The sequence below is a fragment of the Salmo salar genome, chromosome ssa17 (genome assembly GCF_905237065.1).
Source record: "Salmo salar chromosome ssa17, Ssal_v3.1, whole genome shotgun sequence".
Classification (NCBI taxonomy): Eukaryota; Metazoa; Chordata; class Actinopteri; order Salmoniformes; family Salmonidae; genus Salmo; species Salmo salar.
The window spans coordinates 63,699,698-63,717,855 of NC_059458.1; the positions used below are offsets into that span (position 1 = coordinate 63,699,698).

An 18,158-nucleotide genomic window follows, 5' to 3' on the forward strand; every position below is an offset into this window, starting at 1 on the left:
ATAAAGTGCATCGGGAAGTTCGTCGGTTATCCACCACTGATAATGTTTCACACTAAATATGTAGGTTATAGGTTTTCGATTAAATAAATACGAGGTCACAGTATGATAGTAAATTAAGAGGACGTAAGTTGTCGCAAATGTGTCCAACATAACGACCGTCTGACGTGCTTTACGGTTGTCGAAAATACAAACACGTGTGTGCTGCCTGCGTATCAACTGTACGGAGAATACATCTGCGTCTATGTATGTTAACGTGCTTTTATTTTTTACAATACCATACATACGAGTAAATTGAGTACACCGAATACTAGTTATTGAAGTACAAATACATCGAATGTATAGGCCGATCGATTGTTTTAAAACAATCCGTTTTCTTTAGCAAGGTAGCTATTAGCCACGTTAGCTAAAAGCTAGCTAAGTACTCCAGCTAGCTAATTTGACTGTATGTGGAGTCTTGCAAGGACAGTAAAATCATGGACAGTTTAACGGCAATTCATCATGATTAATTATACAAGAACCTCGAGTTATGATTGAGGGGTATTTGGGCTAGACGAATGTCTTTGCTGGCTAGCTAACGTGGCATGGTGGGAGTTGATGGCATGAGTGTTGTTTACATGAGCCAAGAACTCAATCGTATGTTTTATTTTATTTCACCTTTATTTAACCAGGTAGGCCAGTTGAGAACAAGTTCTCATTTACAACTGCGACCTGGCCAAGATAAAGCCAAGCAGTGCGACACAAACAACAAAGAATTACACATGGGATAAACAAACGTACAGTCAATAACACAATAGAAAAGTCTATATGCAGTGTGTGCAAATGTAATCAGATTAGGGAGGTAAGGCAATAAATAGGCCATAGTGGCGAAATAATTACAATTTAGAAATTAAACACTGGAGTGATATATGTGCAGAAGATGAATGTGCAAGTAGAGATGCAGGGGTGCAAAGGAGAAGAAAAAAAATATGGGGATGAGGTAGTTGGGTGGGCTATTTACAGATGGGCTGTGTACAGGTGCAATGTATGGCTCTGCAGGGACTGTCACTGAACTATAGTTAAAGCCAGTCGAGATGTCTTATGCAAGTGGATCTGTGTTTCCATTATGTAACCCTGTATTTCAGAACTTTAAAATGGCCAAAAGTCTGCGAAGCAAATGGAAGCGCAAGATGCGTGCTGTGAAGAGAGCGAAGAACGCCCCTAAGGAACTGGCTCGGCTGAAGCTAGCCTTGGCCCACGGTGGCACAGGAGAGATCTCCATGAATGACATTCAGGACATAGCTACAGTGGTGCCAGCTGGCAAGATAAAGGAGAAGAAAGTAGATGTAGACATGGAGGGAGAGGAAGTCGATGGTGAGAACACACATTTACATTTAAGTCATTTAGCAGACGCTCTTATCCAGAGCGACTTACAAATTGGTGCATTCACCTTATAATATCCAGTGGAACAACCACTTTACAATAGTGCATCTAAATCTTTTAGGGGGGGGTTAGAAGGATTACTTTATACTATCCCAGGTATTCCTTAAAGAGGTGGGGTTTCAGGTGTCTCCGGAAGGTGGTGATTGACTCCGCTGTCCTGGCGTCATGAGGGAGCTTGTTCCACCATAGGTGTGCCAGAGCAGCGAACAGTTTTGACTGGGCTGAGCGGGAACTGTGCTTCCTCAGAGGTAGGGGGGCCAGCAGGCCAGAGGTGGATGAACGCAGTGCCCTTGTTTGGGTGTAGGGCCTGATCAGAGCCTGAAGGTACGGAGGTGCCGTTCCCCTCACAGCTCCGTAGGCAAGCACCATGGTCTTGTAGCGGATGCGAGCTTCAACTGGAAGCCAGTGGAGAGAGCGGAGGAGCGGGGTGACGTGAGAGAACTTGGGAAGGTTGAACACCAGACGGGCTGCAAGCATTTTGTATCGTTTCCAATGTCTTGAGTTTTGACACCTTTTGTTTTTTGCTTTTCAGATGGAAAGATGGACATGGACAGCAAGCGCAGTAAGACGACCCAATTGGACGAGCACGGACAGTACCCAACATGGATGAGCCAACGACAGGCCAAGAAACTGAAAGGCAAACGCATGACTAAGAAATCGGGAGGAAAGGCCAACAAAAAAAAGAAGGGCATTGCCTGGTAGCCTGGAGAAAACCAAAGGACTTCTGACTTAGAACCTGTGACACACATGAGCCTTGAATATCATGTATCGGCGATTGAATACATGATCTTTGTGGACTTGAGTTGCCTTGTGTTCAAGTTAAATGGTGATATGAGGCAAATGATCTATATTGTGCAACCCATTGTCTGTAAGCCCATTTTAATGTATGAAAGGAAACAACAGAGTTGTATTTTTGGCCACAATGGTATAGTACTGCATTGACATACTTCACTTGAATGAAAGCCATGTTTTCTTATTGCTGTGGTATACAGAAGAAAAGATGGTAGATTCTTTACATTTTACCCCAATAATGCTACCTGTTGTTGGTAGCTCCATTCCTGTTTGATTTGCTCTTCCTGTAGCCTAGCCCATCATTACAAAGACATTCATTATACATGTAACAAACTGTCCATGTAATCTTCTGGCTGTCACGTTGGAGTAAATAAATGTGTTTCTGTACATTGACATTTTATTGATTACATGCAGTTGATTCTAGAAAGAACCTTTTTAACCTGGTGTTTCAGATATTTTGCTTTGCTTACATATGAACATGTAATTCAAGTTGAATTCCATCAATAGCCAAAATACAATTCTCTGTAGTTAATTATTGTTTTTAAACATAACATTCCATAGCTAAGTGACTTACATAATCCTTTGAAATGCAAGTGTATGAGAATATTACTGGAACATTTAGCAATCAACTTTTATAAAGGGGAAGGCCTGCATCCCACCCTGAGCAATATGAAGCACAATGACTGTCCATTATATGTCATGACTACTGACCGGATATAAATCAATTGATTAGAAAACACATGGGGAGAATCTCAATTGTATACTCCTTGCGTCCTCCTCACCTCAAAACCCATTGGATGAGAGAGCCAGAGGTCCCTTCTCCAATGGGTATTGAGAAAGTGAGGATAGAGGAGTATGCAATTGAGATTCTCCCATGGTACAATCAAACTATACCTGTCAGATAGGATCAATATGCTGATGTTCCCACTGTGAAAAGACCCACAGGTCCTATGGGCTCAGGTATATGTCTGTGTGTTGGAGACTGTATAGACACGCTCACTACATCATTTTCACGAATGTAGCAGGGAAAAGTCCGATGCGTCCGTGACACTGTCCCTTCCACCAGCCTTCGTCCACCATCTCTATGTTGGTGATGACATCATCCGGGTTGAAGGAGATCTCATCATCTGCCTCTTCATGTATGAGAATAACATTAGTTTAGGATTTTGTCTCCGAAAGGGTTTATAGACTTCTGTGTTGAGCAATTGATTTCGCATTGATTTCTGTATTGATCCACAATGGAAGTAACAACATCACAGTATGACCAAGAAATAGATGAGAATTGTGACATGATATCACAACGCAGTCATTGATACAGGAGGCTACCTACCTCCTTGGTAGTCATAAATGGCCACTGCTGTCTGACCGCATGTCAGGTCCTCATAGTCATTATCCACAGCTGTAGAAGGAACACATGGAAGGGTCAGTCTTTGATATGACACAGTAATGGGTTACCCAACCCCTCTACCCCACTGGGTGTGGCACACTGACCTGGATCAGGTTCTGGGAAAGGTACTGGTGAGATATCATCATACTCTCCCTCATCCTCCTGCTCTGGTTCTGATGGGGTCTGCTCCTGAGGTGGCTCCGCCTCCAGCAGGTCACTTGACCGTGGGGGCAGGCACGGGGGCTGGTCATAGTCTGGCTCCTCCTGAGACCACAGAAAATGAGTAGGCGTAAATTTCAGCAATTCATTTTATTACATTGTAGTGTAGAAGAAATTACAGTTTTTAGGTCATCAGTGAGTTGCATTGAACTAAATCAGAGCTATCTACCACTGGCTCAGGTTCATCTCTTGGTAACTGAGGCAATGCCCTGGCAGTGGGCAGCTGTGGTGGTTGGGGCTTCCTGTTGGTCTCTTCAACAGGTGGAGGTCTCTGCTCTTCAATAGGTGGAGGTCTCTGCTCTTCAACAGGTGGAGGTCTCTGCTCTTCAATAGGTGGAGGTCTCTGCTCTTCAACAGGTGGAGGTCTCTGCTCTTCAACAGGTGGAGGTCTCTGCTCTTCAACAGGTGGAGGTCTCTGCTCTTCAACAGGTGGAGGCTGATGCTGCTCTGCTTCCTCCTCCCTGCTGTTCTGTTCCTACAAGAGATACATACCGCTGTGTCAGTGTGTGCATGTTTATTGGAGTAACATTTTTATTGCAGTACCTGTTGTCTGCGTCGTGCCTCCTCCTGCTCTCTCTTCTCTCTAGCCTGTCTCCTGGCTCTCTCCTCCTCCGCTCGCTTTCTGTTCTCCTCGTCTGATGACCGAGCCAAGTTCTCAAAGCGAGCCTTCAGGTTGCCTGCCCCTGCACTTGCTGCACAGACAGACAGGAAAAGCAGAAAACATATTTTCCTCTTTGAACTTGAGAACTAAATGTTTATGAGGAACTATAAAGCGCATACTTACATGCCTCCAATGGTAGTGTCTTCTCATAGGCTGAGGTAGGGGATTCCATGTCTGTGAAGGCCACTGCACTCTATAGAGTGAATGGGGATTGGGGAACCATAATTCCAATCAATGAGTAAGCGTCATAGCCTGAGTGTGTTTGTACAGGTCAATGTAAAATGCATCAAGAATTACTGTCATCCTGAGCCTTCAGGGTCAAGAAAGACTCACTTTATCCATGCGGTCTGTCTGGACTCCATAGCGTCCCCCAAAGCCCTTGGCATAGTCTGAACGTGGAGATCAAAGGTCAGTTTAATGTGGACATGGTCCTTGACTTTTACAAACACAGCTGTGGTTACAATTGTGAGTAACTGACCTTTCTGTGACTCATGCTTCTCTGTCTCTCCCTTGTAGTCGTAACCTAAAGCAGCCTTGTCCACTTTCTCCTTCTCCACCCCAAACTTCCCTCCAAAACCCTTTGAATAGTCTGGTGAGGGAGAGTGAGGGATGAGGTTGTTTCAAATATGAACTAGAAATCTAATATGAATAATTGACGATAAAACGTTTGTACCTACTAACAGCCCACAGTACAGTACCACTCTAACCTTTCTGAGACTGGTGCTTCTCGGTCTCTCCCTTGTAGTCGTAACCTAAGGCAGCCTTGTCCACTTTCTCCTTCTCCACCCCAAACTTCCCTCCAAACCCCTTTGAATAGTCTGAAAGATAAAAGCAGGGTGAGAGGTATGCCAGGAGTATCTGGGTAGGATAACAACATGCAGTCGACTTACTTGGAAATCAGAAAGTATGTGTATTAGACATCCTTAAGGCTGTACCTTTCTGAGATGTATGCTGCTCCACCTCTCCCTTGTATTCAAAACCCATGGCAGACTACAGGAAGAGAGAAGGAATGTTCATTACCAGGACGATCCCTCACCCTGTTCATCAAATCCTGTGATATCTTTGTCAGTAAGAGTATAGTTTCCTCACCTTATCCACACGGTCTTTCTGCACTCCAAATTTCCCCCCGAATCCTCTCTTTGCATCGGTCTGGGATGAGTGCTGCTCCACCGGCGCCACGTAGCCATGCCCCACTGCCCCCTGGGTAATTACACACACATAATACATCAACACCAGAAATGATCTTTGATAAACTGTTGAAGTCCATAAAAGTTGCAATAAGTCAGCACACACAACTGTACTGTCTGACAGCATATGTTTTGGGGTGAGCAGCACTGCATTAGAGGAAGCCTTGTGCTTGATGCGTTATTTGGACTTGACTGAAGACCTTATGAGCTATATATATATATATATATATATATATGGACACCCCTTCAAATTTGTGGATTCGGCTATTTCAGCCACAACCGTTGCTGCAAGGTGTATAAAATCAAGCACACAACCATGCAATCTCCATAGACACACATTGGCAGTAGAATGGCCTTACTGAAGAGCTCAGTGACTTTCAATGTGGCATCGTCATAGGATGCCACCTTTCCAACAAGTTCGTCCGTCAAATTTCTGCCCCGCTAGAGCTGTTAAAGCAAATGTGGAAACTTCTAGGAGCAACATCTCTGCTGTAAAGTGGTAGGCCACAAAAGCTCACAGAACGGGACCGCAGAGTTCTAAACTGCTTCTGGAAGCAACATCAGCACAAGAACTGTTCATCCGGAGCTTCATGAAATGGGTTTCCATGGCCGAGCAGCCGCACACAAGCCTAAGATCACCATGCGTAATGCCAAGCGTTGGCTGGAGTGGTGTAAGGCTCACCGCCATTGCACTCTGAAGCAGTGGAAACACGTTCTCTGGAGTGATGAATCACGCTTCACTATCTAGCAGTCTGACGGACGAATCTGGGTTTGGCAGATGCCAGGAGAACGCTACCTACTCCAATGCATAGTGCCAACTGTAAAGTTTGGTGGAGGAGGAATAATGGTCTGGGGCTGTTTTTAATGGTTCGGGCTAGGCTCCTTAGTTCCAGTCAAGGGAAATCTTAACACTACAGCATATGACATTCTAGACGATTCTGTGCTTCCAACTTTGTGGTAACAGTTTGGAGAATCCCTTTCCTGTTTAAGCATGACAATGCCCCCATGCACAAAGCAAGGTCCATAAAGAAATGTTTTGTCGAGATCGCTGTGAAAGAACTTGACTGGCCTGCACAGAGCCCTGACCTCAACCCCATCGAACACATTTGGAACACCGACTGCGAGCCAGGCCTAATCACCCAACCTCACTAATGCTGTTTTGGCTGAATGGAAGCAAGTCCCTGCAGCAATGTTCCAACATCTAGTGGAAAGCATTCCCAGAAGAGTGGAGGCTGTTATAGCAGCAAAGGGGGGACCAACCCCATTTTAATGCCCATGATTTTTTGGAATGAGATGTTCGACGAGCAGGTGTCCACATACTTTTGGTCATGTAGTGTATGAACATCACATGATGACATGTTATAACCTAACCTTGTCCATGCGGTCTTTCTCCACTCCAAACTTCCCTCCGTAACCGTAAGAGGCCTTGGGAGCCTCCGCTCGCTCCTTCTGCTTCCCCACCTCATGCTCCTGGGACACCTTCTGTCTCAGCTCTGATACACTGGGGAGATGAAGGGATCACACACACATGCATGGATGGAAATACACACATGCACGCATACACACACACACACACACATCAGAACTTTGTTGCATAACTTTATTCCCATTTTACATTATCTGCTGACCCCGGGACTACATAGTTACACTAGTCTGTGGCTAACCTTTAGATTTACTCAGTCACCAACCCATATTAGGTAAGACTCACTGCTCACTGGTCACAGACCTAAACAAGATTACTTTGAATATAGCCTAAAAGAGCGTGACAAAATCATTGTTTCGGAGTCCCTTTTTGACATGCCGGGAGGTAATTCTGACCTCTCGAAAGAACTGTTATATTTATCTAAGCGCCAGACGAGAACGCATTTACATATAGTCACTCTTAGTGATTACGTGCGTCAAGGCATTATTCCACGTGGACTCAGGTGGCAAAAAGAGCCATCATTGGGACAGCGCACAGATGATTTCTGTGAGCGCTGGTGTGCCATCCTGAACACGTGCTCTATTGATTTAATGACATTAATTGTTGACCAGTTGAAAAAGGATTTTAGTGAAATGGATAATACGATTAAAGACAAACGCACAGTTAATGATGATGGCATATTCAACGAACTGATGAAAACTAACCAAGCGCTCCAGGACAAGCTGTCTACAGAAATAAAAGGAACTTAAAATCAAGAAATTCAACCAAGACAAAAAAGATAAGGCCGAGGATAAAGTCTACTTTTGGAGAAACCCTGACAAAGGACGCCCTGCTCCTCTCCATGGCAGACGCAGGAGGGATGACACTTACTTTGATCCACACCCGTCTGACCAACACTCTACAACCAGCGCCTCATCGGCTTCCAGTGGCAGTTTTTTATTCAACTAGAGACTGGTCCAACGGAAGGGCGCAGGTGGCCGCAAGCACGCGCATCGACGAGATGCCGCACCCGACGGGGTAAGAAGAAACGACTATCAGAGGCAGAGGAGACCGTTCACACGGTCCCAGAACCCACGGGACTGAGTGTCTTTAACTTATCAAGCAAGATATTGAGCCCTGCCCATGTCTCTTTGCTTAATAAAGGGTTATCTTTTGTGCCTACAACACAGTGTAACGATTTTGACGTTAAGGTAGACATGTTTAAGTTTTTTAGAAACATCCGTTTAAGGGAATACTTTAGCTCCCCTAATCCTGACACTTCTATTGAACCAGTAGGTTACTTACCTGTACGTACTCCGACTCCTTTTAGAAGCAAGAGTTATTTTGTACCTCCAGCCAATCGCAATCACTCTATCGAGACATATTGCAGACTTGTTGAAAAAGATGTTGCTCATCTCCTTAAGAATAAACAGGACTTCAAATCTTTCCATAATTTATCTAAGGATGAAAAACAAGCTTTGCTTGATTTACAATCCGATACGTCAGTCCTTATTCGTCCTGCTGATAAGGGTGGGTCGGTTGTACTCATGGATAGGACAGCTTATGTAAATGAGTGTCATAGACAACTGCTTGACAACACCTTTTACAAGAAACTCAGAAGTGACCCTACTTCCCAATTTCAGAATACTATCTTTACTGTCCTAGATGGTTATTTAAATTCTGGTCAGATAACTAAAAAGAATATGACTTTCTGGCCATTCAACACCCTAAAATTGCCACTTTCTATACTTTGCCGAAATTACACAAGAATGTTACAAACCCTCCAGGGCGCCCTATTGTAGCGGGCATTGATGCAGTAACGGCCCCTCTATCTACTTTTGTGGATTTTTTTATTAGACCACTTGCAGAACAGCTCCCCTCCTTTGTAAAGGACACCAGCAGTATGATCTCTATTATTGAATCTCTTGATCCTCTGCCTGAGAACACCTTGTTAGTTACTTTTGATGTTGAGTCGTTATACACAAATATTCCACATGAGGGCGGTATTGAAGCCATGGAACATTTTCTTCTGCAACGTGACCCTAATGAGCTACCTTCCAGTGCCTGCATTGTAACATTGGCTGAAATAGTACTCACACATAACTATTTCATGTTTCTAAATGATTTCTTTATTCAGATGAAGGGTACTGCTATGGGATCCCCCATGGCTCCTAACTATGCTAATTTGTATGTGGGTTACATGGAGAAACAATCCATTGTCAACCCTCTCAAAAATGTTTTCTTGCCTAACATCATTATTTGGAAACGGTATATTGACGATATTTTTGTTCTATGGAGGGGTGATGCAGAACTGCTCCAGGCGTTTTATGCTTTTCTTAACTCCTGTTCTGAACATTTGAGATTTACTATGCAATCTGATACACGTCAAATCAGTTTTCTTGATCTTCTGATCGTGTGTGAAGATAATGTTTTATACACTGATCTTTACAGGAAACCTACTGATCGTAAGTTTGTTGAGGGCTGATAGTTGTCACCCACTGCCCTTGAAAAATAGTTTGCTCTACAGCCAATTCTGTCGAATCAAAATAATTTGTATTAAACAATCAGATTTCGACAGAAATATGGCTGAGACTCAGGATAAGTTCAAGGAGAGGGGGTACAACAATGATCAGATTAATATTGCCATTGAGAAAATTCAAAACAAAACGAGACATGACCTTTTTCAAGGTCAGTCTCGCAAAAAGACGCATTCTTGCGTTCTCACTACCCGCTATTCAAAGTGCTCTGAACAAATTAAAGGAATCGTTCACAAACATTGGCACATTCTGAAATATGATGATAGTCTCGTTAATGTGTTTTCTGATCTTCCCCTGGTCGTATTCTCGCGGGGAAGAAATCTCAGAGACCAATTGGTACACTCTGATTTACCACCCCAAGATATTCCTGAACAACGTCTATTTGCGCCCATACTGGATGGAAATTACAAGTGTAATGGCTGTGCTCAATGCAATGGCACTTATAAATGTAGATCCTTCAAACACCCCCAAACAGGGAAATCTATCCCAATTAAAAGGTGTTATTACGTGTTCCACTAAGGCAGTTATCTTATAACTTGTCCTTGTAGTAAAAATTATGTGGGTAAAACAGCGTGAATTAAAAGTAGGTATCTCAGAGCATCGTAGCACCATTAGGTGCAAAAACTTAACTTACCCAGTTGCGGCCCACTTTTTGGAAGCAAACCATCCGATTTCGTCTCTGCGTTATATTGGTATCGAACATGTCACCCTCCCGAGGAGAGGAGGTGACCTTGATAATTTATTGTTGAAACGAGAGGCTGCCTGGATCTTTAATTTAAAGACCCTTGCTCCCTTCGGTCTCAACATAGACTTTGATCTGAAGCCATTCTTGTGATAATTGTGATTTTGCCATTGTAATTGTTTGTTAGATACATTTTAGACTACAAATGCTATGATCGTATGCTATCCATTTGTTTGTCTTTTTGTATGTTCTTTGTATGCCATTTTTTAAAATATTTGAGTTAACCAATGATATTAGGCCATACTTGGCCATGATTACAAACACCTGTGTGTCTCTTGACACTATATAAATGACTCATCTCGCAGTGTTTGATGATACCCTGATGAAGACAGCTTCGCTGTCGAAACGTTGGTGATTACATTTTTGCATCTGAGCTCTTAGAGTGTGCGGCTTTCCTTTATTTTCTAAGACTCACTGCTTGACAGCCTACACACTGTTTTCACTTCCTTTTCCTGTTTCTACAGAGCTAAAGCAGCAATACACAGATGAGCTAACCATCCCCCATAGCTCTCCAACGGCATAATACACCAATCATACTGTGATCTGTCTTTGATGTGTAACTTCTGGTCTGGTCATCTCAGGCTGACCACCCACCCCCAGTTACTGTTCAATGGTTACCTGATGTGTTCTTTTCGACCAGACCCCTCAATGGTCTTGGCCCCCCATCTCTGTTCCTGTTCTGACACATCATTCTGAAACACAGAACCCAAGTCCTTCTCATCACCTAACTGTAGTCTGAAGACCAAGGTGTCGTTGAAAACAGGACTGAGGTGGTTACGGACCAAGCATAAACAAAACATGAATTCCACTGGGAGAAAATATTGATTAGAGAGTGCCTTAGTAAATACACTAGCTCCGTGAGGCCCCTCGCTTCCTCCATCCCAGCAGCTAACCTCAAAGTCAGGGTCGGTCTCCCAGTCGTCCCCCTCTGCAACCTTTAAGCTCACGTTGTGTCCCACCACTGACTTCCACATCTAGGAAGAGAAACAAAACAAAAGATGTGTACTATAAGTCTAAGTATAGTGTATGTGTGCACACAAGAGGGACCACAGCTTGTTAGTCCCTGGTGTAAAAACAAGTTGAGAAACACTGCTTTATTGAACACTGTATGTACCTTGTGGACAATCACCTGTACCTGCAAATATAAATAAGCTTCAAGGGATTTAACATTTCCCCTTCGCCAGTAGAAAAACTGACAGCTAACCACAAGTATATGGTCTCATTCTGCTGAGGTCACAAAAAAGGAAGTCGAGTTATTTATGCAGCACTGAGCTGCAGTGCTCTCATCATAAAATAACACGCTATCATCATTCATAAATAGTTTAACAAAACACAAAGTAACCTGATGGAAGTGGTGGGTATCTCTGTCCAGGCTGATGTTGATGTAATGTAGGTCGGCTACCTGATGCGTTCTCCTTGTACCACACAAACTGTTGGTTACCGTCAGCTACACATCCTATCAAAGTCTGGTATTTGTGCATATATCTAAAGGTTGTACATTTGAGGACATGCTTTTGGCATTTTGGTTTAGTAACAAGGTAATACAAAATATAACGGTGATAAAAGGATCTGGCTTATATAAAGTCACCTGTTTGATGCGTGCATTTTGTCTGAATTTGTCTGCATTTACCCAAAATAGTAGTAAAACTAAACATAAGTTGGCTATAATTTACACAGTAACTATTTATATCTTCCAAGTAGGCTAGACCTTCCTTTGATTCAACTTTGAAACAATATAACATAACGTTAGCCGATGAGATCAGTACAGAACTAATCTGCAACTTCCTGAAAGATAGACACGTTAAGAAATTCTAATATCACGGTGATACATACTTAATTGAAACAAAGAAACATTATTTCATGGTAATTACACGTACCTTTGCGTTGCCAGACAAATTTCCTTGATGCAATAATATCAGAAATGTATATTTTCACAAGTCTCAACCAGAACGAGGATAGAGTCACGCAAACTGTTGATATAGGAAATAATGCGCGTGGCCGATAATATGCAAGTAGCTACAGGCTTGCTACTGTATTAAAGCTGGACACAATTGTTTTCAAAACGATACGGTTTGTTAATTTGTAAAAGCACACATTCTCATTCCGTAATAAACATCCATTTGTTTTCCCAATATATTTCATTAAAAAAAATAGCCCAAGAGTAACCAACACTTATCATACAGAGATTTAACACCAGATTTACTTTGCACCAGTTATTTTTCATAAGGTCATAAACCATGTGTAATTCCCATTTTTTTGTCTCATATTTTCACCCGTTATGTTCTAACTGGTCCCCTTTGAAAATAACTGGTACACATCTGGCCCTATACTTTTCAGTGGGCTGTGCTGAAAAACAGGTATCATCATCATGACAATTCAATCTATACAGCACAGTACAAGGTCATTTACAATAGAAGTTAACAGAGGACAAGTGAGTTACAAGATGTGTAGTGGGACAACAGACAACAAGAATACGTTTTTGACTAGTCATTTTTCCCAGCAGTAGTGTTCACCATACATTGTAGTAGATTATGCGGTTTGAATGCGTAAGCAATAAATAATGCTAAATTATAGGAATCATAGATTGGATGGACATTATTTGTAGTGTCACAGAAAAAAATACACAATTTCATCTGGAATGGACAACATTACACCAGAATGGCAAATGAATCTGCCATAAAATCAATAGAATAAAACCGTCATCCATGCAACAATGGAAGAAATTGGGGAATTGATTGGATAACCCACATCCAGTACATACATACCGTACATACGACATACAAATACTACAGGAGTCAAATATGCCAATGACGGTGTTCTCTCTTTAATTAAAGAGAAAATGAGAGGAAAAATAAGGAAGAAAAATTAAATAAATAGATCGTTGTGGGAATGTAGTCATAGCAGGTTGTACACGTTTCAGTTGGTGTCCATTGTACGTGAGAACATAGGAGAGTAAGAGAGATAGGAACAGGTCCACAGATCCTAACCCTCACTCCATCCAGACATGAAGTGACCCTTCATTCTCCTCATTTAAAGGCACCTGAACCACCACTAATATAAACTGGCTGAAAAACTAAACACCGTGTAGATCTACTGTATAGTGTCATTTCATGTTAGTTCCCCCAGGTACAATAAAAGCTGCATAATATCCATGTCCCTTTATAGAAGTCTAATAAACAACAGTTCTGAGGTAGTGCAATACTGCTTCTCATTTCCTCTACAATAACATTTGACTGATCATGTACGCTAACGGTAACATATTAAATATGGAATCAAATCAATGATGGCAGAGGGTGTTTTTGACTCCCAGTATATAAAAAACTATTCACTTTGGTTAATAGGCTAAGATACACTTCCGTTATTGTTGTTGTATCAAAAGTGCGTGTCAGTCTCTGTGTGTGTGTGTGTGTGTGTGTGTGTGTGTGTCACGAGTCTTCTCCTATTCTACAGTATTGAATGTAACAGTAATATGATATCGGTCTTGGAGGGGGTGGGTGGGTCTGTGTCACATGTCTTATCTCTCCATCTCTCTCAGTCTCTAAGGGGTGGAGGGGGCCCTAAACGTAACCCCCCAGGCAGAGCACTAGCAGGACGTGCACGGTGAGCAGTCTCTAAGGGGTGGAGGGGGCCCTAAACGTAACCCCCCAGGCAGAGCAGTAGCAGGACGTGCACGGTGAGCAGGTAGAGGGACACCAGCAGGGGTGTGCGCTGGCGAGAGCAGAAGGCCACACGCAGCATTCTCATCAGGCCTGGCCCGCTGCTGCTCCGAATCTGATGGAGGGGGAGAGAGGGAGAGAGAGGGAGGGGGAGAGAGAGAGAAGTATAGACAGTTACAGGAGGCAGTAGTAGTAGTAGTAGTAGTAGTAGTATATAACAGACCATTCTTACATGGCAATAGTGAAAGGACATTTCATGTTCAGAAATGTATCCTGTGTTGGTACTTACTCGGGTAACAGAGCCTCCTGGTGGCTCAATGAGGACAGCTGTCTCAGAAGCAGAGAACTGCCCTTCGTGGGCCGACTGCCATTCACCCTGGTTGATCCTACAGCATGTGAGCGAGGAGAGAGAGACTGATTAAATACTGTCTGACACACACAGGAAAGCACTCTGATAAGATCCAACACAAATATGCCAAACGATGACTTGAGGCCAATAATCCCATTACCAACACAGTACCTCTACAAATCTCAGAGCATCTCTATAGAGCCTGACAGAATCACAGCAGCGAGCTGACATGCTCATTCCTCATTAGAATCACACTGTGTCAGTGAGTGTAGAGCTGTAGGGGAAGGCAGAGGATGACCTCTGTCATGTGACGGGAGACACTAAGCGGTCATGATGAGTCTCTTACAGTTTGAGGCGGTCCTGGGCAGCCATTAGCTGCTCCTCCACAGCCACCCTATACTGCTGCTCTTCATCCAGTCTGACAGACACAAAGAAAGGACACATTAGCATGTCAGACATGCTTGCGTTATCATGGGCTGGGGCTGTGTGGTGTTGAATGGGTTTGTTGTGTCTGTTCTGTTTGTTATTGTTCCTTTTTTGAGTGTGTGTTTTGGTCATTGGTAGAGAGAACGTGTGTGTGTTTTGGTCATTGGTAGAGAGAACGTGTGTGTGTTTTGGTCATTGGTAGAGAGAACGTGTGTGTGTTTTGGTCATTGGTAGAGAGAACGTGTGTGTGTTTTGGTCATTGGTAGAGAGAACGTGTGTGTGTTTTGGTCATTGGTAGAGAGAACGTGTGTGTGTTTTGGTCATTGGTAGAGAGAACGTGTGTGTGTTTTGGTCATTGGTAGAGAGAACGTGTGTGTGTTTTGGTCATTGGTAGAGAGAACGTGTGTGTGTTTTGGTCATTGGTAGAGAGAACGTGTGTGTGTTTTGGTCATTGGTAGAGAGAACGTGTGTGTGTTTTGGTCATTGGTAGAGAGAACGTGTGTGTGTTTTGGTCATTGGTAGAGAGAACGTGTGTGTGTTTTGGTCATTGGTAGAGAGAACGTGTGTGTGTTTTGGTCATTGGTAGAGAGAACGTGTGTGTGTTTTGGTCATTGGTAGAGAGAACGTGTGTGTGTTTTGGTCATTGGTAGAGAGAACGTGTGTGTGTTTTGGTCATTGGTAGAGAGAACGTGTGTGTGTTTTGGTCATTGGTAGAGAGAACGTGTGTGTGTTTTGGTCATTGGTAGAGAGAACGTGTGTGTGTACTGTATGCGTGTGTGTTTTTAAAGGGGGGTGTCGTGGGGTTGAGAACTGGTACCTGCGCTGGAGCTCTTTAAAATCCACCCTGAGACTCTCGCTCTCTGAAGGGCCACTGTGCTGCTGAGGAGCTCCGGGGGCACTGTCCACTTCCCCTGTCCCCTGGGGGCCACAAGAAATAGTCAAAATCACTAAACATTGTAGAAATCACTATAGTAGAGGCTTAAATCGCTCCATGTCAATGTGTAAATCTAGTTCCTCTGTGCCATAGTGGACACATTATCTTTAAAAACATGTTCAGCATGTATCAACTAGGGATAGTGAATGAATCAGAGCAGAGTGATATCCAAGGGCGTGCTGACCTTGCGCTTGTCTTCATGCAGTTCCTGGAGCTGCCTCTGGAGGGCAGTGCAGCGGCTCTCGGCCTCATCCAGCCTCTGGGAACTGCCTTGGAACTGGGAGGAGAGATGGCGGTTCTCCTCAAACACCTGCGAGAGCTGAGGGGAGGGAGGGACAGCAACGGGTTCAGCAGACTGTGTGTGTGTGTGTGTGTGTGTGTGTGTGTGTGTGTGTGTGTGTGTGTGTGTGTGTATGCATGCATGCATATACACACACACACACACACACACACACACACACACACACAAAACCAAAAGAACGAAGAAGCAGCAGAGAAGAAACGGTGAAAGAAAATGGAAAAGGGGCATGCAAGAGAAATGAAATGAAGAGGAAAGAGCCAGAGGGAGACACATAGATGAAATATGGAATCATCTAATCCATAATCATGAAATGAAGTACCTTTCATTCAACCACGTCATTTAGTACTGTAAGTCAGAGAGGGTGATCAGAGGTAGTTGTGAGATAGCGTAGTAGTAAAACAGAATGATTGTAGGTAGGGTTATTAGACATGGACAAGAGGCTATGGGTGACAGGAAGGAGGAACAGTCTGGTCTCTCTCTACCTTATTACTGAGCTGTGTAATCCGCTGCTCTCGCAGCTGAAGCTCATTCAGCGGGCCACTCTCTGATTGAAGGACCCCTACTTTAGATGACAGGTCTGCCTCAACAGGTGCCTGAGCACAAAAAAACAATAAAGAATACATAAATAGCCATGGAGAAGAGACAGAGGTGAACCATAATCACACCATTAACATTAAAGTACGTCTCTTAACTGCACAAATGTATAACTTAAACCTAGATTTGTAGATAACATTGTCCAGTACAGGCCAAATGTATGCAGCAAGCAGAATGCTTCTTGCCTCAGTCAACACTGCTCTTCTATTGCATACTATTTATTCAACTGCATGACCAAGACACTATCCACTTCATATTTGGACCAGTCGTACTTGACACAGCACATCCATCATTTATACTGTACATCCAATTGTGAAGATATCACTTTCATTATTATGCATACTACCTTCCTTTAATTCATTGTTATTTTGATTGGTCCAGAAAAAGGTGATTTCACTGCAAACTGTGTACGTGACAAATACAATTTGATTTGGACATGAACAGCGGTAGATTACGTCTTCCATCTCACTAATCCCTGGTCCAAGTACAGTCATTATCAGCTGCAGATTTAGAGGTGTCCTCCTCCTCACCTGTCTCTGGTGGTGTTCCTCCGGTGGTTTGGGCCTGGTGGCGCGGGCCTCCTCCAACATGGCACCGAGCTGGCGCACCTGCTGGTCACGGTCCGAGAGGGTGACTAGGGTCTGCTGCTTCAGGACCTCTGCCTGGGCCTGCCAGTCAACCTGCTCCAGCCTAGAGAGAGACAGATATACCTATGTAGCCGAGGCATAGACACTCATATACCTCTAAACATGATTAAGAATGTTTGGATTTTAAATAACATAAGCAGCTCTTTATGAAGTATGTCTCACCTGAGAATTTCTAGTTCCTGGTTCTCCCTCTGCCTCAGGTTGTCCAGCTCCCTCATCCTGTCCACCATCTCCTCAGCCCTCCTCCTCTCCTCCTCTAGCTCCTGGCTGAGTCTAGACAGCTCTCCTCCTCCCAGTCGAGTGAGCTCTGAGTGCTGCCGCTGCAGCTGTTCCAACTACAGGACAGGGAGAAACAAAGCTTGTGTTACTGTAGATACTGGTATATGAAAACACTATGTGCAGGTAAACTATGATGTCACTACCATTGTGGTTGTGTTAGTAGTTGTCATGACGTTGGCCTGTTGGGGGAGGTTTATGACCCCCATAAATACCTTTCCTCTCTCTCTACTTTATAGAGTTGACTCTTGTAAAGCCTTTGTAACATAGAGAGTCTGGTAACATCGAAAGGTGGGAAACGGAACCATATTTCGGTAATCCAACAAGTTGAAAATATGCATTTGGTACTTAATGAATATGATCTCAGATCAGTTGTTGTCTGGGACATTACTACTAATGACAGGATGACAAACTGTATCTTGGAAAGTCGACACATTCTAGTTATCAGATTCACATGGAATTGAAACTATTTGTGAAAAGATGAAATGTAATGTTATCTTCTTAAATGAGAGAACGGTTTGTCATAGAGAAACTCTGCTCACTCAGAGGCCCCGCCCAAGTGAACAGACATTGGTTGTAAACTATGAAACACGGCCTTCTCGTCACCCCGATATAAGCCCGTGGACGAA

At 43.4% G+C, this 18,158-nt stretch overlaps 3 protein-coding genes across 7 annotated transcripts in view; 1 reads left to right on the forward strand and 2 right to left on the reverse strand.

Annotated features, from left to right (window-relative positions):
• On the forward strand, positions 1-2,605 carry llph (LLP homolog, long-term synaptic facilitation factor). Of its 2 annotated transcripts, NM_001140937.2 has the most exon segments (4): positions 197-243; positions 1,122-1,350; positions 1,952-2,101; positions 2,103-2,605. In NM_001140937.2, coding segments are annotated over 3 exon segments (420 nt in total). In that variant the 5' UTR covers positions 197-243; positions 1,122-1,130; the 3' UTR covers positions 2,153-2,605.
• Positions 2,282-12,376, reverse strand: LOC106564527 (hematopoietic lineage cell-specific protein). The gene is made up of 15 exons (XM_045699947.1): positions 12,224-12,376; positions 11,240-11,320; positions 10,965-11,038; positions 7,037-7,166; positions 5,568-5,678; positions 5,414-5,468; positions 5,186-5,296; positions 4,957-5,067; positions 4,812-4,867; positions 4,602-4,671; positions 4,361-4,509; positions 3,987-4,292; positions 3,703-3,862; positions 3,542-3,610; positions 2,282-3,344 (listed from the first exon to the last, which is right to left on the reverse strand). The coding sequence occupies exons 2-15, from the start codon at positions 11,318-11,320 to the stop codon at positions 3,211-3,213; spliced, it is 1,617 nt and encodes a 538-aa protein (XP_045555903.1). The 5' UTR covers positions 12,224-12,376; the 3' UTR covers positions 2,282-3,210.
• The window catches only part of golgb1 (golgin B1), a 24,543-nt gene continuing 18,733 nt past the window's right edge, over positions 12,349-18,158 (reverse strand). For 2 of the 4 annotated variants that reach the window (XM_045699946.1, XM_045699942.1), the window contains exons 15-22: positions 17,416-17,588; positions 17,137-17,296; positions 16,495-16,605; positions 15,896-16,030; positions 15,595-15,695; positions 14,698-14,769; positions 14,292-14,388; positions 12,349-14,117 (exon numbers count right to left, since the gene is read on the reverse strand). In XM_045699946.1, coding sequence (XP_045555902.1) covers positions 13,977-14,117; positions 14,292-14,388; positions 14,698-14,769; positions 15,595-15,695; positions 15,896-16,030; positions 16,495-16,605; positions 17,137-17,296; positions 17,416-17,588 — 990 coding nt within the window. In that variant the 3' untranslated portion in view covers positions 12,349-13,976. The remainder of the gene's footprint in view (positions 14,118-14,291; positions 14,389-14,697; positions 14,770-15,594; positions 15,696-15,895; positions 16,031-16,494; positions 16,606-17,136; positions 17,297-17,415; positions 17,589-18,158) is intronic. The other 2 variants (XM_045699944.1, XM_045699943.1) reach the window with 2 other exon arrangements.